At 55.5% G+C, this 21,803-nt stretch overlaps 9 protein-coding genes across 9 annotated transcripts; 3 read left to right on the top strand and 6 right to left on the bottom strand.

Moving 5' to 3' along the window:
- Positions 1-124: 124 nt before the first annotated feature.
- QBC33DRAFT_498623 (lipase 4) lies at positions 125-2,202 on the bottom strand (the record flags this gene model as incomplete). Its single annotated transcript, XM_060425626.1, has 3 exons — positions 125-477; positions 548-774; positions 854-2,202. 3 exons carry the CDS (start codon positions 2,200-2,202, stop codon positions 284-286), a joined length of 1,770 nt encoding a protein of 589 aa, XP_060280046.1. The 3' UTR covers positions 125-283.
- A 3,295-nt stretch (positions 2,203-5,497) lies between these two features.
- On the bottom strand, positions 5,498-5,779 carry QBC33DRAFT_562417 (uncharacterized protein; the record flags this gene model as incomplete). The annotated part of the gene is made up of 1 exon (XM_060430207.1): positions 5,498-5,779. The coding sequence occupies one exon, from the start codon at positions 5,777-5,779 to the stop codon at positions 5,498-5,500; it is 282 nt and encodes a 93-aa protein (XP_060280045.1).
- A 987-nt stretch (positions 5,780-6,766) lies between these two features.
- On the top strand, positions 6,767-8,339 carry QBC33DRAFT_212309 (uncharacterized protein). The gene has a single exon (XM_060422678.1). The coding sequence runs from the start codon at positions 6,920-6,922 to the stop codon at positions 8,102-8,104; it is 1,185 nt and encodes a 394-aa protein (XP_060280044.1). The 5' UTR covers positions 6,767-6,919; the 3' UTR covers positions 8,105-8,339.
- Positions 8,246-10,581, top strand: QBC33DRAFT_212342 (uncharacterized protein). Its single transcript, XM_060422679.1, has 9 exons — positions 8,246-8,782; positions 8,862-8,970; positions 9,037-9,163; positions 9,218-9,266; positions 9,327-9,689; positions 9,754-9,855; positions 9,914-9,938; positions 10,027-10,158; positions 10,229-10,581. Exons 1-9 carry the CDS (start codon positions 8,575-8,577, stop codon positions 10,305-10,307), a joined length of 1,194 nt encoding a protein of 397 aa, XP_060280043.1. The 5' UTR covers positions 8,246-8,574; the 3' UTR covers positions 10,308-10,581.
- Positions 10,582-11,131: 550 nt separating this feature from the next.
- On the bottom strand, positions 11,132-11,506 carry QBC33DRAFT_562414 (uncharacterized protein; the record flags this gene model as incomplete). The annotated part of the gene is made up of 1 exon (XM_060430206.1): positions 11,132-11,506. One exon carries the CDS (start codon positions 11,504-11,506, stop codon positions 11,132-11,134), a length of 375 nt encoding a protein of 124 aa, XP_060280042.1.
- A 1,046-nt stretch (positions 11,507-12,552) lies between these two features.
- QBC33DRAFT_458518 (uncharacterized protein) lies at positions 12,553-13,713 on the top strand (the record flags this gene model as incomplete). The annotated part of the gene is made up of 1 exon (XM_060424889.1): positions 12,553-13,713. The coding sequence occupies one exon, from the start codon at positions 12,553-12,555 to the stop codon at positions 13,711-13,713; it is 1,161 nt and encodes a 386-aa protein (XP_060280041.1).
- A 408-nt stretch (positions 13,714-14,121) lies between these two features.
- Positions 14,122-16,422, bottom strand: QBC33DRAFT_518252 (JmjC domain, hydroxylase-domain-containing protein; the record flags this gene model as incomplete). The annotated part of the gene is made up of 4 exons (XM_060426237.1): positions 14,122-14,225; positions 14,417-14,804; positions 14,853-16,247; positions 16,318-16,422. 4 exons carry the CDS (start codon positions 16,420-16,422, stop codon positions 14,122-14,124), a joined length of 1,992 nt encoding a protein of 663 aa, XP_060280040.1.
- A 1,379-nt stretch (positions 16,423-17,801) lies between these two features.
- QBC33DRAFT_562411 (uncharacterized protein) lies at positions 17,802-18,368 on the bottom strand (the record flags this gene model as incomplete). Its single annotated transcript, XM_060430205.1, has 3 exons — positions 17,802-17,986; positions 18,062-18,154; positions 18,233-18,368. 3 exons carry the CDS (start codon positions 18,366-18,368, stop codon positions 17,802-17,804), a joined length of 414 nt encoding a protein of 137 aa, XP_060280039.1.
- Positions 18,369-19,107: 739 nt separating this feature from the next.
- Positions 19,108-21,428, bottom strand: QBC33DRAFT_212215 (cytochrome P450). The gene is made up of 4 exons (XM_060422677.1): positions 20,953-21,428; positions 20,704-20,876; positions 20,356-20,611; positions 19,108-20,278 (listed from the first exon to the last, which is right to left on the bottom strand). The coding sequence occupies exons 1-4, from the start codon at positions 21,116-21,118 to the stop codon at positions 19,266-19,268; spliced, it is 1,608 nt and encodes a 535-aa protein (XP_060280038.1). The 5' UTR covers positions 21,119-21,428; the 3' UTR covers positions 19,108-19,265.
- Positions 21,429-21,803: the final 375 nt, after the last annotated feature.

Below are 21,803 nucleotides of genomic sequence, written 5' to 3'. Positions count from 1 at the left end.
GACAGAAGTCCAGCGGATTGGCGGGGTCGCGGAAGTTGTCTACTAGAGTACGTCTCTGACACCGGCCCTCCTGCAGGCCTTGATCACACCTATGCAGTTACATTGATGGTCAACGGGGGTATCCCTTCGTACATGACACACCCAGGCTCTTAAAAAGCACCCGCCTGTACCAGGCGAGACATATGGTAGCCATCGTGCATGGTCTCCAGTCGAGTATCGTCAGAAAATAATAGCTCTGGCTCTGAACATGATACTGGGTTCACAATACGAATCACCGCCTCAATCACTGGGGGAGATCTGGTTGACTCCCTGCCAAGTCGAGCTCCAGAGGATACTCTGCCCATAACGCCATCCCTTCCTCGCGCCATATGTCTGCCTCAACATGGGTGTTTAGCTGATCGGGGATCTCTGTAGCGTTAAGGATCATGTTGGACGGGTTTTCGACGTTGTACTTTGGCCAGGTTGGCACAGACAAGACTTGCAACAACACAATATTAGCTCCAGTCCATAGCACAGCAATATGTGGTCAAGGTCTGCAGGGACAAACTTTCGAAGGAATTTGGATCCCCGGTATAGATATACGAAATCAGCTTAGCCGCAATCGCGTGCGACAGTGCAAGATGTGAGCTCGAGTTAGCAACCGGAGGGTTGCGTCCGAGCATGTCGTACTCCTGGGGTAACCGGAAGAAGTACGTATACTCGGCCGAGTGTGTGGCAAAGCCAGGTACGATGGCGTTATGCACGATAGGAATCGACGTCGGGTTCGTGTCAAACCTAGCAAGGGTCATCGCCACATTAGCGAAAACCACTCTCTGCCTGGAACTGTGATTGTATTCCGCGTAAATCACCAGACCTGTACGTATACGCCGTCATCCCACACTCCGCGAACTTCCTCGCCATGACCCTCCTGCCGTGGATCTGCACAAAGTCGCCGAAAATTGCCGCAATTCGTCTATACTGCGCGCCACACGGAAGGCCCGCGACGGCCATGGCTTCGCTAAACTGGTCATCCATGGGCAGCGAGTACGGCGGACTGGGGGTCCCAACTGGATAAGCTTGCACAACTTTGTCAATTGTCTCATCCTTCGCAGAGGGAAAGTAACTCCGCAGCAGCTGGTCAAGCTCCTCATCCGTCTCGGTGGCCGGGCCAAACGCCTGTGCCGAGCTGAGGCCTTCATCGTTGTTCGTCCCCGCCAGGATGGACACGTCGCGGGGAAACTCGCCGGCCAGCAGCTGGAGGGTCGGTGGCTTGGCAATGAAATCCCCGTCGACCATGGGCCAGTACGTCGGGACGGTGTTGATTCCGACGGAAGCGTTCCACAGCTGGTCCAGGGGAGCCTCACGCAGACACGCGAGGGTATCGTCGGCGCCGAGGCAGTTCGTCGCGTTGAGGATGGTGCGGTAGGCCTGCACGCAGTCTGCGCGGGTAGGATGCAGGGTGTTTCCCACACCGACCGACCCGCTAACCATGATGCCTCCGAGGAAGAGCTTCTCGTCGCTCTGGCCGCCATAGGCCATAATCTGTTGCCCGATGGACGCGGCTCCGGCAGACTGGCCCCACAGCGTGACCTTCTCCGGGTCGCCTCCGAAGGCGGCGATGTTCCCCTGGATCCACCTCAGGGCTTGGCGCTGGTCCTTGAGGCCGAGGTTTGCGACACCCTCCGCTTCCACCTCTGCCCCGCCAGGGAAGCCAAGGAAGCCGAGACGGTAGTTTAGTGTTACGGCCATGCTGGGCATGCCCTGGGCCACACTCGCCTGGACGATGTACGAGGTGTTGGAGCTGCCGTCTGCGCCAAAGCCAGAGACGAAGGCGCCCCCATAGAACCAAACCACAACGGGCAGCTTGGCCTCTGTCATTAGGCTTACCTGCGATGGTCGGATTATGTTGAGGTTGAGGCACTCCTCTGACACTGTTGTGACATTAACATGGGCCATGTATTCAGGGTAAGTGAGGCAGTAGCAGGCGGGGCCGAAGTACTCGGCCGAGCGGGACCCTTCCCACGACTCGTTCCAGGGCGCAGGATTTTGAAGTCGAGGAGCTTTGGCGTAGGGAATTCCGAGGAAGAGGTCCTGGGCAAATTCGGGGGGATAGCGGCCGGTAAGGGTCCCATTGAGAGTAGTCGCTGTGGGCGCTGTTTGGTCGGTTGCCAACACCGGCTGAAGAACGACGGTGACGAGAGCAGCGATATGGAGGAGCGTCATCTTGTCGAGCTTCTCACTCGATCTCACCGTCGGGGGTAATTTCTACGATTTCTAGCTCGCGGCTGTGGACTAATTTATTACTACTGAGAAATGAGGCTACTGGTGATATATTGAGTGAAACGTAAGATCAAAGGATCTACTATAGATGAAAGGAAGGGATAACTATATATACTTCCAACAAGAGACTCTAGCGGTTAAGCTCTAGGCTGGTTCCAGTCCTAAATACCGGCTTCCCAAAGGGGGGATGATTTTTACAGTGGAATTCCATAGTAAAATGCCTTCCAAATCCTTCAAAGGACCTTCCAGTATCCGTATTTCTCTGGGAACCCACGGGAATTTGCAAGACAAAAAGGGCCGTAAGACCGTGAAGTAACGCCGTCAAGACTGGTCCATGCTGTCAATCCATACCGTAACTGTAACTGTGTGTCATTACATGGTTGCACAGCATGCCGACGACGTGGATAACTCGCCCCAAATGCTTGGAATGGATCGGGCCTATTTACTAACTAGATGTTAACAATATCTATTAAGGCAGGGAAGGTAATCCTTCGACGCGGCAAGTACAAGCTATGTTGCACGCTCGCCCAGTCATGTAGTCGCTGGTGGAGGCGCGGGATATGATCGGCAACAGCGGGAAGAGGCTAATTTAGTGCAGGCTCCTCTTGGGTTTGTCACTTACCTCTGACCGGGATACTGGGTCTATTCACAGCAAGTACTTCTCCGAGCAGAAACCGAGATTTCACAGTATTTTGTCAGATGCTGGGACTCGGTAGCAGGCGAAGCAGATCGCCGTTTAAATTCCGTCTGTAGTTTTGCAAGGGAAGCATTGCTAACAACACCAGGTTTAAACAGCTCGATGGGACGTCTGATCAACCTTTTATGTTACCGTCTTACAAAAAGGATCAAATTAGCCAGATCCCGTTTTCATAATCGCTCTTCAAAGATCCTACTCAAAGGAGCCTATAGTACCAAGTGTATTGAAATAGGTATCATTGCTGGGCTACGTGCTGAACATTTCCACGCGGGTACAACCACCTTGTGCCCAGCCTCGTCGCAGACTACGACACAGATCTTCTACATGTATGGGATGGAATCCACCTCACATCTAACGCGGCATGAGAGCCGTAAGAGACTTTCCTCTATCGGTATATGTGTCTAATCCATTGGTTGAGATGTATCAGAGCACGCGTAGGCAAGCTTCGCAAAGGCCATCCCAAACTCAAACAAGGCCTGCAGCGATGCCATGCCCGTGACATTCCCACCCATCCACTCCGTCCACCACTTCTAAAGCAGCTCCACCTTGGGAGCATCCCCAGAGCCATCATCACGCTCCCCCACAACCGTATCAGCAACGGGACGCAGTACCTTCCCCATTGGTGTCACGTACACAAACGGGAAGGGACTCCCCAGTTCAGCGCCCGTAGTAACGACCATACCCAACAGCAACACCGTCCCTATACACGACCAGCCACCTGGCATCCCCCTCATCGGCGAAGACCGTCCCCCTCTTTACCGAGGACGACCCACGTCTCGGTGTCGATTGGGACAGTACTGCCCTTATAATCGATGCGGGCTCACGAAGACGACTCATTGAGGTGGCGGGCCGTGATGCCGGTCGTACGGCCGGCCTCGGAGACGTCAGGCTTCTTGTACAGGGTGATGATGGCAAGTTCAAGACGTATCAGGACTAGTCATGGAAGTAACGGTCTGCAGTTGCTTCGCGGAGACCGGAGGTTTAGAAGATGGTCCGAGTTGTCAGTCGAAGCCATGGGAAGGCTGCAGTTGGCTTTCTGCTTTTGGATGAAACGATCTTTCGTGGTGCATTCTGCGAGTTCCTCCCCTAGATGTTTCAACCAGGATGCGTGGTCACGGGCGGGCGGACGGACTCTCGACAAGAGGAAGTGGGGTCGGGGTTGTGGCTGAGGCTTTGATGGGCCTCCGGAGCTCTCGTGGATCCTCCGTGGCTAGTCCCATGGTGTGATGAAGGAACGGGCGAAGGAAGAAAAACAACATACCGTCAGGTGCAACAACATGATGACATGTCACAGTAAAGCATTTCCCACTGATAGGGATGTAGAAGCCTAGTGTATCCGAGCTTGTAGTGCTTGTGATACCCATGCTACGACCAATGCCGGGGGTGGTCTAGGTATAATCGTCATGGAGATCATTCCGAGGAAACTAATCATCTTGCTTCTCCACGGCAGAGCAGGGTTGGGCAATCTTCCGGGAGATTTCAACAGCGACGTCGATAAGATAATACCTACACACGTTGGTAGTCATTAACGTTAGCAACCAGCACCAGAACAGGCAGCACACACGGACAGAAAGGGAACGAACGTGTCAATGGTACCTCGGCAGCTGAAAGCGGCGGCGCGAGCAGCCTCCGACCCGACGGCGGAATCGGCACGCACAACCACCAGAACCATGACGCATCGATCCTCGGCGCGGGCGGCGTTTGCCTAGCCGATGCGAAAGACGCCAACATGAATCCAAGACTTGCCAAAGCGCTGGGGCAACTCGGCCACGATCTGCTCGCAACATCCATCGTCGCTCTCCTACACTTGCGACACGGGGTGGTGCGGGCCGATGGCGACGTTGACCTTGTTGTCTGGCATGTTCTCTATTGAGCATTCTGGAGTTGGTAGAGTCTGGCCATTAACCTCGGGATTCCGCGAGAGCAGCCATACTGTGCTGCCAGAGAGACGCGCTTTACAGGGTTTAATTAACACGGGGAATTCGAATTGGGATTTTCTAATGCAGGTGGACTTCCTGTCAGACCCTGGGGAATCCTGAAAACAAGTCTCGAGTGTTGAGCCACGATTAACGATATATTCGCCTCCCTTCCACCACGTCTTCGTCTTCCTCTTCTTCATTTTAGCTTGGGGGCGGGCCATGGTTTCGAAGTCCCAAGCACGACCCAAAGAGCTTGGACTTGATTGAAGGATGTCTGCGACGCACCAGGTTGGTAATTAGAGCCTGGCCTCTCGGAGATGACTCAGTTTATGCTTTTACATCATGTCGGCTGGGGTGGGGATAGAGAGATATGCACTAGACTGGGATGAGGTAACCGAAGTTTTACACAATCTTTCTGAAGAAGGCCCAGCTTGACCTTATTGAGAGTGAATGTGGGCAACGTATCCTCAGTGGCTAAATATTGAAGCGTACTCTGTGTAGGTAGAAAGGATAGAAGGATAGAAAGGAAGGAATGCCCCCCGGGGAACTGTTGAGCACCCCGGATCGTGCCCCCCTGTAGCTCTTCCGCGGTTATACATTCATCCCCGAGTGGGTCAACTACCTAGCGGAGATCTCCGTGTACCGCCGCCATATAATTGTTGAGCCGGGTCGCCGCCATCAGAACGCTCCAGGCTATGACCCGCGCCCGCGCCGTTATCCTGAACCCCGATGTGTACAGGATCCACTCCACGGCCCGCAGGATAACCACACCCGCTTGCAGGATAATTACACCCAAGGCGACCGCGACGGGCGATAAGTTGCCGCACCAGAAGCCTGCGCGCACGACTCGCTGGTCTAGGGGGAGATAGCAACGACGGTTTTCGACCACGATACCAGTGGCCATGGGCAAATCGGCCGAAATGGAACTTCTCTCCCCATCACGGCCGATACAGGTTCCTTAAGTATGGCCGAGTTCCTTCCGGTTCAAGGTGTGGCCTTGCAGCTCGTCATGAGCTTATCGGCGGTGAACAGACGCTGATTCGCTCTTCTACGTCATGTGCGTTTTCGTAGGGCAGGCAGCTGGAGCTGTCCGTAAGCTCGCCTATCGGATACGGGAGCTTGTCCCGGGGGCGGGGCGATTTTCTCCACCCCCGAGTGGAACTGGCCAATCTTCCAGTTTATATCCGTATCGGGCCGGAAATTGACCGGGGCAGATCCCGTGCGCCGTCTTGGCAGATCGTCCTGCATGGTCCGCCCAATGCTTGCAACGGTTCCTTCCGTTGCTTTGGATGCTGGGCATCATGCTACTGGAAAAAATCCCGGCACAGGCCAGAGATACGTCGAAGTATGTGACTGGATTATTGCGTTGAGTGGGACTGTGACGCGTGGGTGCAAAGAGAAAGAGATGGGGAAACAGCAGCCGGAGGCGAAAAGGAAAAAAAACACAGCCCCTAAGCAGACAGGCAGATGACGAGGCCAACGGGGATGGCGTTCTCACGATGTATGAACGGATTTTCCTAGCTTGATAACTAGCTCCCCGATATGCGGCGACACTCCAAGCAAACGATATCAAGCGCAAGTCTCCCCGCGTGATGACGTTGCGATCTTGCAATACTGCAATCTTCCCGCTCCAAATGCACCTCCGGCAGTCGGCATTTTAGAGTTTGGGTGCCACAATGGCCTGGGGGCGAATGCGGAGGTCTAGATCCTCATCGGGACACTCTCATTGGCTGGTAGTGTCGGACTAACAGAGATTTCCAGATTTTCACACGCACCCCGGCCACTAGCTCCCAGAGCTACGGGTCAGCCAAGAGAAATATCAATGCACGCTCCCCGTTTTCGAGCCCGTAATAATGAATCCTCTCCTCCCATCCCAGGAAGGTCTTCGACTTCTCAGCCCGGCGATTGAGCCCAGCAAACTCGAGGCGAGGCTTTTCTCTTCGGCATGGATCGTCGACTTCTGGGCGCGGAGGACCTCGTCACCCTCCTCCAGAAACTCCAGTGACAACAGCTTCCCACGGAGCCCCACGACCGGCCCCCCGAGATGGCGCTCGGCGACTCCGGTGCGTCTATCACCACCCAAGTCACCGGCGACGAAGTTCCTCTCATCGCCAGCTTCTTGGCTGTTGCCGTCTACAACGTCATCGAGCTAAACTTCATCATCGCGACCACATTCAAGAGACGGCATGGCCTCTACTTCTGGAGCTTCGTCGTCGCCACTTACGGGATTCTGGTCTACTCGATCGGATTCATCCTCAGGGACTTCGTGCCCCCCGCGAACATCTACCTCTACGTCACCTTCATCGTCGTGGGATGGTGCCCCATGGTGACAGGGCAGTCCATGGTGCTCTACTCACGGCTGCACCTCGTCGTTTACAACCAGACCATTCTCCGGGGCGTTTTGATCATGATCATCGTCAACGCCGTCATTTTGCACATTCCGACCGTCGTGTTGATCTACGCCTCCAACTCGTCGCATCCGGGACCGTTCATCAAACCGTACTCGGTCTATGAAAAGTTCCAGGTCATTGTCTTCTTCGTGCAGGAAATGACCATATCGGGGCTGTACATCTGGGAGACGTCAAGGCTGCTGCGAATTGCCGACGCGCTGGGTCACGAAAACAGCCGGACCAAGATGATGAGGAACCTGATCGCCGTAAACGTCGGCGTCGCCCTTATCGACGTCGCCATCATGGCCCTCGAGCTGGCAGACCTCTACAACCTCCAGACGAGCTACAAGGCCCTCTCGTACAGCGTGAAGCTCAAGCTCGAGTTCAGCATCTTGAACCGCCTGGTCGACTTCGTACGGTCCCGATCGAACAGCTCGAACCTCGGCATGACGGATCCTAGCGTCTCGGTCGATATGGAGAATCTCAGCAGCCAGGGCAGCAGGCCCCAGCGGGTCACCTCGAGCGGCATGGTAGTCAGACCCATGAGCCGCCTCGAAGAGTCGACAACAAGAGACGAGAACTGCCCGGACTCGGACAGTGGTCCTGGAGTCCATCGGGGCGGTGCTGGCTCACAGTCGGGAACATATCTGACGGCGGATGGAATGCGTGTACGTCGCGATAGTGTGCGACGGGTGCAGACTCGAGACGACGCCGCGCCCTTTAAAGGTATCGTCGGGGACAAAGCTTGGTCGCCGCAGTACCAGTACAGGCCGGATGATGATAGTCCACAATCTCAGGACCAGGGTCAGGGCGAGCAAACCCCCCCTCCTCGCCCGTGAATTAATTAATTCATCAAGTATTTCCCCACTCACCAAGACTCGGATTTGTTTCAAAACACGGTCCCCTTATTTCAGTGAGGTTCCCTTGCGCGATTGACGTGATTCCCAACACCGGACCTCGCCACCATCTCCCCGGCCCGCCGGCTTGGGTGCAATATCAGGAACTGAGCAGCCTGTAGAAAATGCATCTTCATCATCATCCCTACACAGGCTAAAGCGGCTCTTATCAAGGGGTTCGACGCCGGAAATGGCCAGGTCCAGCCAAATCGGATGCGGCTGAATGCAACGTTTATCCTGACTTCACTGATCCCGTTCTCTCTCCCGTCCCGACCATCCGAATATCGTGCCGCGCCAGACGGTAATCTCTTTTTGATTGTCTCCCCCGAGCCGGGTCGTGGGCGGGGGGCGAAACATTTGCCCTTCTATATGTAGCCAACGGGCATGCATTGAGGGGTCGGGATGGCCCTTGAATGTGCCAAACATTCGGAATAGTTCGTTTCTACAACTCTGCCAAGATGTTGTCCAGTTCGCCCAAAATCCTCGCGTGGTTCCTCTTGGCGCTGCCAGCATTCGCGCAAGACGAATGCACAGCAACGGGGGTAGACTTTACCGATGGCGGTACCTATTCGGTCGATTCTAGCTCAACGAGCAAGTTCACATTTGCCACGATCTTCTCCGGTGGGTACCCGTGGACTGTCTTGCTCCTTACACACAACGCAGTTGGCAAGTTGTTGACGATGCTCACGCTCATATGCAGGATGCGATGGCACCGCCAATCCAATACTCCATGCGCCCGACGGAGGAGACGACTATACATGCTCGTCATTGGACATGAGTAGAGATAGGACACAGCAGATCTCGACATGGTAAAGCAACCCAAGAAGAGAGCGAGGGATGATAAGGGGCAGCACTCGGCTGACAAGATTCTCCAGTGATATCACCTTCTCGGAGATTACCTCGGGAAATTGGTCCATCACGATGGTGAATCCCACCACCAACGAGACGCTGGAGAGAATATTCTACCTCGTTGCAGCAGCCACAGAGAGGGTGACGACCACGGTAAGTCTTCGTGATGTTTCACTTCATTGTCCCACGGTGGCTGATATCCCACAGGTCACTCCGACTGTCATTGTTGGATACACGAGCACACCCCTCGGGTCAAGTAAGAACCGCCCCTTCGTAGAATCACCCTTGCCTTCACCATGACTAACCGTTTCCGCAGCTATCATCGAAACCGTCGACCGGACTCTAACCCAGCTATTCCCCGCGGCAACTGTCACCTCGACCTGCACCCAGCGATCCCAGACCGTGACCAGCTCCCTAATCCAGAGCACCGAAACCTTCACCACGCGGGTTACTCGGACGGCGACATCGGGAAGCACGACTCTCCGATCGACTGTTTACGGTCAAGAGGTCACCGCGACCTGTCACTACGATGATGCCGCTCCCACCGTGCAAGCTGACCATGTGTTGGTCCCTGCTGTCAAGCACCAGGGCGAGAAGAAGCGCAGGCATAGCCGCCATATCTATGACAGGGCAGGTCGCGGGATTTACAGAGACCAGGCAGAGGACGAGGCGCCCGCTAGTACGCGTCCCACAATCTTCAAGCCTTTGATTCAGACAGGCTAACGCTAATTACCAATAATTAGAGCGTGAAGTGGCTGCAACTACTGTCACGATTGTGGAGACCACCTTCACCTACTCGAGCACCTTCACGACGATAGCGCCGACGCCGATGACAACAGAGACCAGTAAGTTTCGATTCTCTAGCAGTTGAATTGGGGCAATCTCTAATTACCAAACTCGCAGCGATCGATCAAACCACCATCAGCGTGTACGCCACCCAATCCTCCATTCCCGCAACGAATTCCGCTTTTTTTCCCGGAACATGGTCCAGCTGACATATAAATCACTTCCCACAGGACCCCGTCTCCCAGCATTGTTTGCGGAAACCCGACAGTGGTCACCCAGACCGTCACCGTGACGCCGCCGCCGGCGAGCGAGACGGGCACCATCTACCTGACCACGACGGACCAGCTGACTCTGTGGATCATGTGAGTTAACCCACTTGGGCGCGGGCGTGCGTCTCCCAAGATAGAGGCGTCTGACTGACCCTGGTTTTAGAACCACGATGGACACGACGACGATCAGCGTCCCCGCGAGTGCGACTGCTTGCTGGGATGACGGCGGCGTGTACTATTAAGCTTCTTGCGGGGGTGTGGAGGGTTGGTTTTATTGCGCACCTACTGTTGCCGTGGATGTTTAGGATGTTTAAAGAAGCAAAACGAGGGGAATTAGCATCCCATGACATATGTAAAGGGTGATTTGGATATTGAGGGCTGTGGAATAATAGACTGCGTCTCTTAGAAATTACCTTCTGCTCTTGCACGTCAGTCGACCGAAAAGCCGATTGGCCTGCAATGGGCCTGTATTCTCGATGATAATATCGTTATAGTAATATTATTTTACATTATCTACCTCTTTTGTAAAACTTCCAGGTGGTGCTGCTTAATATGGCTGATGGAGAGACAGTATCTCGAAATGTTAAAGCTAGCTGACAACCCAGAACACGACGGAAAACAAAACCTGAATAAGGAAACAACACCAAGACCATTCCACGAGCTAGAGAGTGATACCCACGAGCACCCTCTTAACATACTTCGCCACGGCCAGCTCAGGCCCTCGTCGAACAATATCACCAACACATCCATGTCATCCTGCGGCAGCTTCCCCGCGTAGATGGTGCTGCTCGACCTCCGAGGTCGTGATGGCATCGAGGCCCGCCGACGCAAAGGCTAGGGCATGCACCGGGGCTGGATTGGAGCATTCTGAAGCGTGTATACCTTGTATCTGTTGTCCCCGGCAAGCCTGATTGCTGCTGCTGCTCCGGGGGAAGGCCCTTCCTAATGACAACGATGAGGTCCTCTACCACTCGTCACGCTGGCTGCCATGCCGGTTGCAGGTAGACGACGTGGTTGTGATTGGGGCAGCGATTGTAGCCTTCGAGCCGGCATCGCAAGGAGAACTCTAGCTTGCCAACCAGAAGGCTGCTAGGCCTAGGTAGACCAGCGGTTCCAGAGACGGGAAGAGAGGCAGGATGATGCACAGGAAGACAATGAAGAGCCCTGCCAAAGTGCTGAAACGGAAGGCACGGCGTCGATGATGGCCCTGCTCCTCTAAATGCTGTTGTTGTTCTTGTTGTTCGTCTTCATCGGCATCTCCGGCCACCTCCGCATGTCCAAACCACGGACCGATGGGCTCTATTTCGGAGACGTGGTGTGGAGGCTTGGGGATGGGCAGATTGAACTCAAGATATATGTGTCTGATGAAGCCACCGTCGTATATGTGGAGCAAGGCGTGGTCTTTGGTTGGTTCCCACGGCTGGCGCATCTCGCTAGCCATGTCGTCCGCCGTCTTGAAATATCTCAAATTGAAGTGGCAGGGCACGATCAGTCGTCTGTATCGGGAGGATAGACGAAACCACCGCCGACTAAGTCATTAGTGTCGGCATGGTAACTGGGGGTGGAGGTTACAATCCGAGTTGAAACTGAAGAGGTTGGTCGATGGAGATTGGAAGGGGTTGTTGGAGGCGGACTAGAAGAGAATCAAGATTCGGTGAACTCTAGCGGCAGGCAGGCCAATCAACGGGGGATGCCAGATGGCGCAGGTTTATCGGCAATATTGAGTGCTGCTGGTGGATTGCAAATGCATGCGGAGGTATGTTTTCGGAACTGGGGGAGGGATGAAGGACAAAGGGGAGAAATGGAAGCACTTCAAGAAACTCGAATCCGGAATCGGACAGAATGTCGTCTCTTTCTCTTGGGGGAGGGTACAGACTTGGATGCCAAACCAAACCCTGCATACGGTTCTGAGCGAACAATCCGGCAATTCAGCTTTGTGGTATACGAGGGGGACTGCCCTCACTGTCCAACTACTAAACCTGGGACAAAGAACAAGGCAAAATCACAAACCCCACCAATTCTCTGAAGGACTCTTTGGTTCCAGGATGTTGTCCTCGTCTCCATCCCCTTCCGAATCGACGCTAATTGACAGAAGACAGCGTTGGAGGCTCTCGGCCAGAATGAACATCCCATCAGGGTTCACAACCACAAGTCTAATGTGGAGGCAACCACGCGCCGACACGGGGAGATCCGCAGGATGGCAAGACTCACACGAGCGTGGAGGTCATGAGTCACTTGCCGAGGCAGGGCCCATCGACCAAGACACTTTTGCGATGAGTCATGCAGTGGAACTAATGCAAATGGAGTAAAGCACCAACGAGCAAGGCAGCAGTAGTAGGTAAGATTTAGCTTAGGCTAAACTAAACTTCGTCCTGCATAAGAAGTTCTCACAGGCACAGCTTTTTGATCTGGCGTTATTTTATTTCTTTCCTGCCGATGCCAGCAATTTAGTGAGCTGACTGGAGTGTGCTCAACTTTCTGCTCAGAATGGATTCCTCTCTGCCAAACAACACCTTTCACAAGTTTCCGCGGCTCCCACCAGAGATCCGCCGTGCTATCTGGGAGCTCTGTCTTCCTTGTCGTGTTGTCGAGGTTGACTGCCCATCCCCCTATATCACAGAGCCGTATCGGACCTGCAGCTTTGCCACCACTACCACGACCAACACTCGACCGCCGTTGATCTCCCGCGTATGCTGCGAGGCGCGTGAGGTAGCATTCGAGCATGGCAGCATATACGGCAGCATATACGGGTCTGAGACTGAGGAATGCTCCAAGGTCTCCAGCGACCCTGGCTACCTCTACGCCACCGTTGACGCCTGGATCCAGCCGTCAGTCGACACCATCCACCTAAACTGGATGCCGGCTTATAACTGGACGCTCGAGGGCTGGCATGACGCGGACCCTATTCCCTTCTTTCACTGGGTTGCCGATCAGACAGGGGCACCCGCCGTGTCCATCACGGCGGAAATGCTTCTGCCATTCCACGACGATTGGTTCAAAGGGGGGACGCAGGCCAATACGGACGCAATAATACAACTCGATTGTCAAAGAGAGTACATAGTCGCCCTTGTCATGGTCAGCATCCACATCCCTCTCGACATTGCCGCTCGCTCGGGGCTATTCGGCCTGCTGGGCGACGATAGAGTTAAGCTTGTCGATCCGTCGGACTGGGTTGCCATCGACAAGTACATGGGGCTCTGGACCGACCACGGCTCTGTCGACGACAAAGAGGCGGTCGCCTTCAAGCAGCTCTTCTCAGACAGACAAGCCTTTCAGACACGCCTGGAGAGATGGAAAGACGACGTTGCCAAAGTGTGGGTTTGGCATTACTGGAACCACGGTATGCAGATACGCCAAGAACGGCCCGGCCATGAACTGCCCGATAGGGACGCTATCTGGCTTGGGAGCAACAGCTGGCCAGATCCGTGGACACAAGTGCCAGATCCGTTGACGCGAGTGCCATTTCTTTTCCATCCGTGGTTCATCGATATCGAGCACAGACAACTCAACGCCGATTTGCCGTGGGTTCAGAGACAGAAGGAGCGCATGCCTACATTCCATCCGAAGATAATGTTTAGATTGTGTGGCAGGAAGTGCTTCCTGCCAAGGGAACTGCGCCCACGACTCGGATGCAAACCTGCGGTTTGATGTCGAGGAGGTTTTGGGAAGGGTATGTAAGGATAGGAGAAGTACTGCGTGGGCTACCGGTATGTGGTTTTGATTCTTCGAAATTATAGGTATCCTGACACTGACGATCCTCACTAAATTAAACTCCCAACTCCTGCATCAGACTAGACTGCTTCTGGAGACCCCCACCTAAAGAATCAACTTCCCACTTAACCCTCTCTTTCCTCTCTTCGTTTTTGCACCTTTCCAACGCCTGAACTACCCCCAAACACCTACAGTTTATTTCGCCCTTCATCTTGCCAATCCTAGCACGGAACCAGCCTCCCCCGATTTCTCCGCAAGCCGCTCGGCATCTTCCGTCTCCTCCATTTCTCAAAGCAAAAGCTGCTCCCGACCACCGTCTCGCTTTCCCACTCGTACAGAGCCCGCTCAACAACGCCCTGCCCGATCCCGCGTGTTCATTTCACGATCGATCATCGTCTTCTCCTCGACCGCCACGATGAAGAGCGCGTACCGCACACCATAATTGTGGCCTGCCGCCGGCCTGGGCAAGAACAATGGACACAGACACGGAGCGCCTGCTCCTGCTCACCGCTGTCTTGCCCGCGCAGACGGCGGACGGCGGCGTGGTCGGAGACGAGAATTATTCAGGGTGACGGCCAGCATACGCGTCTGGACCCTCTTTGATGACGAATTCCCCGAAGCCTCATCAGCCGAGCTCGACCCCGCCCTCTTCCGCCGCCGCCGATTGACTCCTCCGCCGCCCGGCTCGTCCCAAGCCTGCCCCGGCGCCTCCCCCCCTTGCCGACCCTGTCCTCATACTCCTCCATCGACAGCGATTCCTCCCCGGGGCGCCGCCTCCGGAACCACGCCGACTTGATGGGCAGTCCGCTGTGGCACCGCGCCGAGCAGTCGCGGTACCCGGCCAGAACCCAGCCGTCGTCGTCGTCGTCGTCCGCGTAGTTGACCGCCTCGGCGAGCGTATACGACGTGCTGAACCCGGCGTGCATCGTCCGCGGAAACGTGACGACCACCTGCCCCGTCGCCTGCCCCACAAACGCGACCGGCACCCCCCTCTCCCGCAACCCCGTCGCGCAGAACAGCGACGCATGCTAGAGCCACTGCTCGCACAGCGGCTCCGTCAGCGCCAATCCCCTAACCGGGTTCTCCTCCAGCACAGACCGGAACTCGGCCTCGGCGGCGGCGGCGTGCGCCTCGGACACGCACATCCACACCTTGTGGCCGGCGTGCAGGTAGTTGAAGGCCAGCAGTCCGACGTCCTCGATGTGCCACCCGAACACGGCCCCCGGCCGCCTGCCGTCGCCGTCGCGCGGCGCCGCCGCCTCGTACATGTACGCGCCGTCGCGCGGCGCCGCCGCCTCGTACATGTACGCGCCGTGGATGCCGCCGATGCCCTGCACGATGGTGTCGTCGAGCCGGTTGCCTGCGAGCGGCCAGATGGGGCTGCGGGGCGGGAGGCCCGCCGCGGCGTGCTCGCCTGCGCTGGCGGCGGAGATGTCGGTGCGGTAGTAGACGCCGCCGCCGAGGTCGCTGATGGGTCGGGAGGAGGAGGAAGAAGAAGTTTTCTTCGGCTTGGCTTTCCGCTTCTCATTCTGTTTCTGCTTGTCCTTCCTGCTGTCATTCTCATTCCTCTCATTCTCTTCCCATCCCCCGTCGCCCTCCCGCAGACACGCCTCCATATTCGCATCAGCCTCGGCCACAGTCCAGCGGTGCTGCTCATCGTGCTCCCCATCGCCGGCAGGGGGCGGCGGCCCGAACTTGGCCCGCGAGACGGTCTCGTGGGCGAGGTGGTAGATGCCGTTGCCGAGGTGGTGGGCGCTGTATTTGCGGCCGGGGTAGTGGTGGCGGGTGCGTCGTCCCGTGACGGCGTCGTCGGCGTCGACCTTGGGCCGATGCCCGGCCGGGACCTCGATCTTGAACACACCCTGCTCCGCCGCGCCGAGGTCCCTTGCGCGCGCGAGCAGGGCGGGCGTGTTGCTGTATTGGTCGTTGGTCGGGAGTAGTAGGAGGACCCGGTAGGGGGTGTCCTGGTCGCCCTCCCATCTGTAGTTGATGGTGGGTTTGGGATGCCCGTCGAGTGGTGGGTTGTCTGATGTGTTCTTCTCGTGCTCAAGTCCCACCGTGTCGTCTGGTGTTGTGTTTGTTAACTCCGAGGCTGTGTCGTCGACGATTGTCTCAGGTCGTGCTGATGACACGGTGTTGCTGCTTATGTTTGACGGACTCTCCGGTGACAACCCTGTGGTGGTGTCGGACAGGTTGGAAGACGTGTCGCGTGGATCACAAGTGCTTCGCGTGCTCGTGGACGCGTCGTATGGACTGTGGGGAGCTCCGTGTTGGTGTAGGGAGTGCTTGTCGGGTTGGGAAGCGATGTGCTGTGCATTCTGCGCATGTTGCTCGCGCATCTGCACATTCGAGAACATGTCAGCGATGCCACCACCCGCGTGCCCATCGAGGAAACCCACCAGAGGCCCCGAGACTCTGCCCGGATGGGGGTCCAGGAGGTTCTTTGCTATCGCAAGTGCTGACGTGGGCGACTAAGGGTTTCGGATCGTTGATGACCCTGGTTATCGAGCGCGTAATCGAAGGAGACATGCCACGGCTCACCCTCGCTTGAAGATGTCGTTGCTTCTCAGCCAAGTACTCTCTCAGGGCCGCGTATTTGGCTACCATGCAGCGTATGAGACCGCTGAGCTTCCAAGTGCCAGCCATTGTGTCGCCAGTAGGGTTTAAGTACTTTGTGACGATTGGATTTGAGAATTGAGTCCTTGCGAGTACGTGTGCTGCACCTCGAGTCTCTCTTTGAACCGTTGAAGAGTTATCTTTGTCTTTGTTCGCTCCGTTTGCACGCTGCAGCCTGCAGCCTCCTTACACGCCCCTTCCCGTCAGCCTCGATCGCTAGTCGTCAGCCTTGCGATATGTGGCTTGTTGTGGCGCGCTGTTGGCCAATTGCGCGGGTGGAATCTAGCCCCACCTCGTGCGCTAACCGTATCCGGACCAGGCTACACAACAACTCCAATATGGCCCGTGCGTAGCTCCCGGAACCAGCCATCGAGAACCTGAAGCCGACTTTGCTGCATTCCCGTGAGCAGTACCGGCGACGCAAGAATTCATCCGTAAGAAAGCAATAAGTATCGTCTGGCAATACCCAACTGTTGGAGTGTTACGGTGGGGCCGACGTGGGAAACTGTACCAAGCACTGACACCGCGAATAGCCGATCACACCCGTCTGAGCGGCGGGCTGTGATTGCACTAACGCTTTCGGCAGTGATTCTTACATATACTTGTTAGTGCAGGCACTTTGTCAATCCCTCCACTTCAAGGGATACTTGCCTCCAAACAACAATTAATTGCAGCGCAACAAATTCCCTGAGCGATGCGAAACCGAGGATATCATGTTGGCTAACCAAGCGCAATTGATTGATGCCATTTTCATGCGGCTTTGATTCCCCTTGCCTTTCCTCGATGGTTCCCAAAACATGCCCCCGTCTCGCCTGTAGCTCAGCGCTGCAAGTACAAGATTAGCTAGCGACACCGAACATGACAACAAAACAGCTTGATTGCGGCCCACGTACTGCCCCGATGAAATCGAGATTTTGAAATCTGTGTCGCTTAATTAAAGAGAATTGACTGACATCGGTTTCATATTATCTCACTCGGCAGGTGACTGCGATCTCACTGCCACCTGCCAATTCCGCCCCTGGATATCTCGGCCAAAACCTCACTTCCCAACTCGAATCGTGAATATACCCCATCCGCGTATCGCATTCGATTGCTCAAAGATGTTAACCGCTCAAAAATTCAGGAACTCGAGGCGCGCCAATTGGGTTCAATTTCCCAGTGTTTGCTTCGTTCAAAGTCTTGGTGGTGTTTGACCCCTCCTTCAGTGAGGTTCGCGCTGTGGGGGCCAGATCTTGGGAACGGCCAAGATATACAAAGTTGATGCCAATTGAATATCGACTACTGGATATGTCATAACCTATATTATATGGAAGCGCTTGAAGCGTAATACATTATGCAAAACTGGGAAATGCAGCGACCATTGATACGCCAATTCGAGTCCGTTTGCAAATATTGGCAGTATCGCTCCGTCATTTGGCTCCCAGCCCAGTCTTCCACACAATGGCCGCAACCGCCGTGGCAATAACAGCAGCGATGAGCACTACCACAGGCATGAATGTCCCCAGCATAGCCATGCTCGTCAGAGTCGCGAATATCCCGCCAGCCGGCGTGAGAGCGCCATACATGTACGACTGGAAGGCCGCAGCAGGAGTACCTGTGCCTCACGAAATGTCACGAAGTGATTAGCAAGTGGAACCACTGAAAGGAAGCGATCAATATAAGAACGTACTGGCACCGACTCCATCGCGGCGGAAGCCTAGCGCCAGGACCATACAGAACACCGTGAATGTGACCATCCAAGCCAGAAGTATGGGAAGGACATCTTTCCGACCGCCAGTTAGCTCATTGGGTTCTGTGGAGGTTTGTCTCACCTGGAGAACTGCAAAGGCAAGTAACTTACGGGGTTGAGTGAGCCATTCGAGGAACCGAGTCCATTGCTGATTGATGGAATCGCCAAACCCTTCATCCCACTGGGGAAGGCTGAGGGGAGGCCAATGAGGAGGGTAGGCAGCAAGGAGCGGAGCAAATGCAGGCATAATGTAGCAGGTGGTGGAATGTTGGCTTTGATGAGCGTAAAGTAAGGATTCAGACACGTCCTTGGGAAGACATTCACAGTCGTTAGACGTTGCGGAGAGGCTATGTAGGGCGGAAGTGGTGCTGAATGGTGGACTTCTGCCGGAAGGATGAAATGTTGGGCATCCATCATAGTTCCATACACCCACAATGGTTACACAACATGGCTCAGCTTTCCCCACGACGACGGAATATCTCAGCAACCAATTGGCGTCATTCTGAAGCGCCTCAATTGCTCTGTATTGGCTCCTCGAAATCCCTGTAACTAATTGGGCGCCAATTGGACGAGGTTGCGCCTTTCCAGTTTTCCAGCGCTTCTCCTTCGCTCACAGTTTACGCCGGCCAATCCTCCTCCGCATATGCGCACTCCCCCTCCACCGGGTCGGCGCGCTACGCCATAGCTTGGCCACCTCCTCGGTTCCGACATCCTGTCCCTCCGCAAGAAAGCCCCGCCTCGATGCAGCCTTGATATCGATGAGGGCCTCGGCATTGGCGGCGTTGGAGACTTGCATACGGAAGGCAAGGGACTCAAATATCTAGAATACCAGGACCATGGGAATGGGAAGTCCCATCCTGTCGATGGTCTCGAATCGTCAAGCTGACCGGAGTCGTGGGCTGGGATGCTGTCAGTGACCTAGAAACACACAAGTTGAGATCAACTCACACGCACTTCCTGATCACAACGCCGTTCAGATCAGAGTCAAGCATATTTGCAAGACCGTACACAACAAGAACGGGCAGGAACCACTCTTCGTGAGAGCCAGTGTTGGTCTGGCTAGTGTGCACTTCCAATGTCAGCTGTGTACAGCATGGTTTTCGATCCTGACACACAGCCAGATCTGCAGATTCTAGATATACCATTACTCATCAACCAGTCTCATACCAGGCCGCCTCCTAATCCGCATAATCACACCCGACTGCGCGGGGAACAGCCTGTTGTGAATCGTCCATTCCGCCTCCGGGTCAGCCAGCTCGAACTCAAAGCGCGCAATCAGCGTAGCCACCGTCTTATACACCTCCATCATACCCAGATTCATCCCAATACACTTGCGGCTCCCCTCGCCAAACGACAAGTCGCAGTTATTCAGGCGCGTCATCCGCGCCTTGAACTCCTCCTCCGACTCTTCCACTCCCCGCAGGAACCGCTCGGGCCGGAACTCCTCTGCATCCTCCCCCCACACCTCCTTGTTCCGGTGCAGCACGTACGCGTTGAACCCCACCGCAGTCCCCTCGGCCACGAGCGACCCGTCCGGCAGCCTCAGCCCGCCCGCGGGCACGTACCTCTCCTGCGGGAAGCAGTTGCCGGGGTACAGGCGCAGTGCCTCGCGGATGACGGCTTCGAGGTACGGGATGGCGCGCGTCTGGGCGTACGGCGCGGGGAGATGCAGCGTCCCCTTGCTCGCAAACGGGGCGGCGAGGATGTCGGCCTGCAGGCGCTTCCAGACCCGGGGGTGCTTGACGCTGAGGTAGAAGACGGACTTGAGGCTGACGGCGGTGGTGTCCGCGCCGGCGGCGAGGTTGACGAGCAGGTATGACAGGATGCGGTTGTCGTCGACGTCGTCCGGGTGCAGCTTCTTGGCCTCGATGTAGCGGTCGAGGAAGTCGGGCTGCGCCGCGTCGTGCCCGTCGGTGCCGGCGTAGCGGCTCATTAGGTGGCCCATTGCCACGGCCGTGATGTTGCCGAAGGAGGGCGGGCCGATGCGGAAGATTGGGTTCTTGTCTAGGAGGTTGTCGAGCTTGTACTGCATCCCTATCGTCACGAGGTAGTGCATCGCCTTTTCTGAGACCTTGAGCGTGCCGTCGAAGTCGCAGCCGTGCTCGAGGTAGCCGATCGGCTTGCCGAATGTCGCTTGACCGACCACGTCCCATGCATCTGTCCAAGCCAACAGTTTGGTTAGCAATGTCTTCATTTCATGGGGTCAACGCGGGAACCGCAGGGAGATCACTCACAGTACATGACCCACTCGCCAAAGTCAAAGGGCGCACCCATCTCCTGGCCCGCCTCGGCCGACTTCTTCTCAAGCTGTTTGACTAAGTAGGACAAGACGGTATCGACGTGTGGCTCCATCGGCAGGACCCCGGAGGTGGTGAAGTACTTGGCAATGGGCTTCTTTATGCGTGCGTGCTCGACCGGGTCTGTCTCGCTGAAGATGTTGTAGAAGATATGGGGTCCCATCTTGACGCCGCTTACGCCATGCCACTCGGTCTGTTTCGAGGAGCCAAGCAACACCTGTTAGCAATGCTGTCCATTTGTTCGCCCAGATACTCCCAAACGACGAGATGATTGTGTCGACATACCTTCCTCCAAACCCCATTCCTGTCAAAACAAGTCTTGATCAAGGAGGAGTAGTCGAGATCCAGATAATTCGGCGCCATCCGAACGACAGGTCCGTACTTGTCGTGCAACTTCTTCGATACCACATGCATGGAGCCGCCATGAGCGTGGTACATGCGCCAGTAGTTCGTCCATGCTGAGACCGTGTCAGATGCAAATTGAGAGAGATCTACCTTCTGCAGACCGAGGACAACACGGAGGGGCTTGCGTACCTGCGAGGGGCGGTCCTGGATATCTGCGCAGAGGTGACGCCAGGTAGGAGGTGACATACCATAGCACAATGCTGACAAGAGGGACAAGAACAAGCAGGAGAGCAGGTTTTGTTGTGACGGCTGCCACAGTCCCTGCCAAGTTGTGCAGGGGATATATCCCGTCCATTCTCAGACGTAACCCGGGTGCTGGGAAACCACAAACACGGGAAAGATGTTTGTTTGTTGGGAATTTGTGCTCCCATACGGTACTTATCACAGCTGCCCTGTGGTACCCGGCTCGGGATCCCAAAAAATGAAGAAGGAGTCCGGCCGAGCTGCAACCGAGTGGGAAGAGAGCAGGGGGGGCAGCAGGGGGTTTATTGTGCAGGATTAAATGGACACTTTGCGTGGGGGAATGTCGGTTCCATGTGTCAGGTAACCATACAAAACAAAGTTATTCAAGAAGAATCAGCTCATTGCCATTGCTGGTGCTGTACGTGTAGGGGTTCAGTGGGGTTGTACGCAGTGGAATTGGTGACAGGTAACTTTCCACTCATGATCATCACGTTTCGACCACCCAATCAGGGCATTCGCATTGCCATACCTCCATATGTGGACATGGGTGCCGACGTTGCGGTGTGCAACGGGGAGCATGTGAAAGTTCTACGCGGGCTTTCTTGTTCAGGGTAAGGAAGGGAAATGGTTTTGATCAGCATACAGGGTGCTGGTCCCGAATCCAGTGATATGGGGAGTTATTACTGCAGTCTGTATGTATCGTAATAAACATTACCCAGTGTCACGCAGTGTGTGACCCCCGCGAAGTAGTATGCACAGACCTACGGCGTAGCTACACTGCCAATGTGCAGCAACAC

This window comes from Phialemonium atrogriseum (assembly GCF_030411735.1).
Source record: "Phialemonium atrogriseum strain 8032-3 unplaced genomic scaffold QBC33scaffold_28, whole genome shotgun sequence".
In the NCBI taxonomy this organism is placed as follows: domain Eukaryota; kingdom Fungi; phylum Ascomycota; class Sordariomycetes; order Cephalothecales; family Cephalothecaceae; genus Phialemonium; species Phialemonium atrogriseum.
Note: the sequence above shows the minus strand (reverse complement) of the source record. Positions and strands in the feature narration are given on the sequence as shown.

Coding starts and splice junctions, on each gene's coding strand:
- QBC33DRAFT_212342 (XM_060422679.1), top strand. CDS start 8,575: ATGTGCCAAACATTCGGAATAGTTCGTTTCTACAACTCTGCCAAGATG. Junction 8,971..9,036: donor ACACAGCAGATCTCGACATG/GTAAAGCAACCC, acceptor AAGATTCTCCAG/TGATATCACCTTCTCGGAGA. Junction 9,939..10,026: donor GATCAAACCACCATCAGCGT/GTACGCCACCCA, acceptor CACTTCCCACAG/GACCCCGTCTCCCAGCATTG.
- QBC33DRAFT_212215 (XM_060422677.1), bottom strand. CDS start 21,118: ATGGACGGGATATATCCCCTGCACAACTTGGCAGGGACTGTGGCAGCC. Junction 20,877..20,952: donor TCCAGGACCGCCCCTCGCAG/GTACGCAAGCCC, acceptor ACACGGTCTCAG/CATGGACGAACTACTGGCGC. Junction 20,612..20,703: donor GGAATGGGGTTTGGAGGAAG/GTATGTCGACAC, acceptor TCCTCGAAACAG/ACCGAGTGGCATGGCGTAAG.
- QBC33DRAFT_212309 (XM_060422678.1), top strand. CDS start 6,920: ATGGCGCTCGGCGACTCCGGTGCGTCTATCACCACCCAAGTCACCGGC.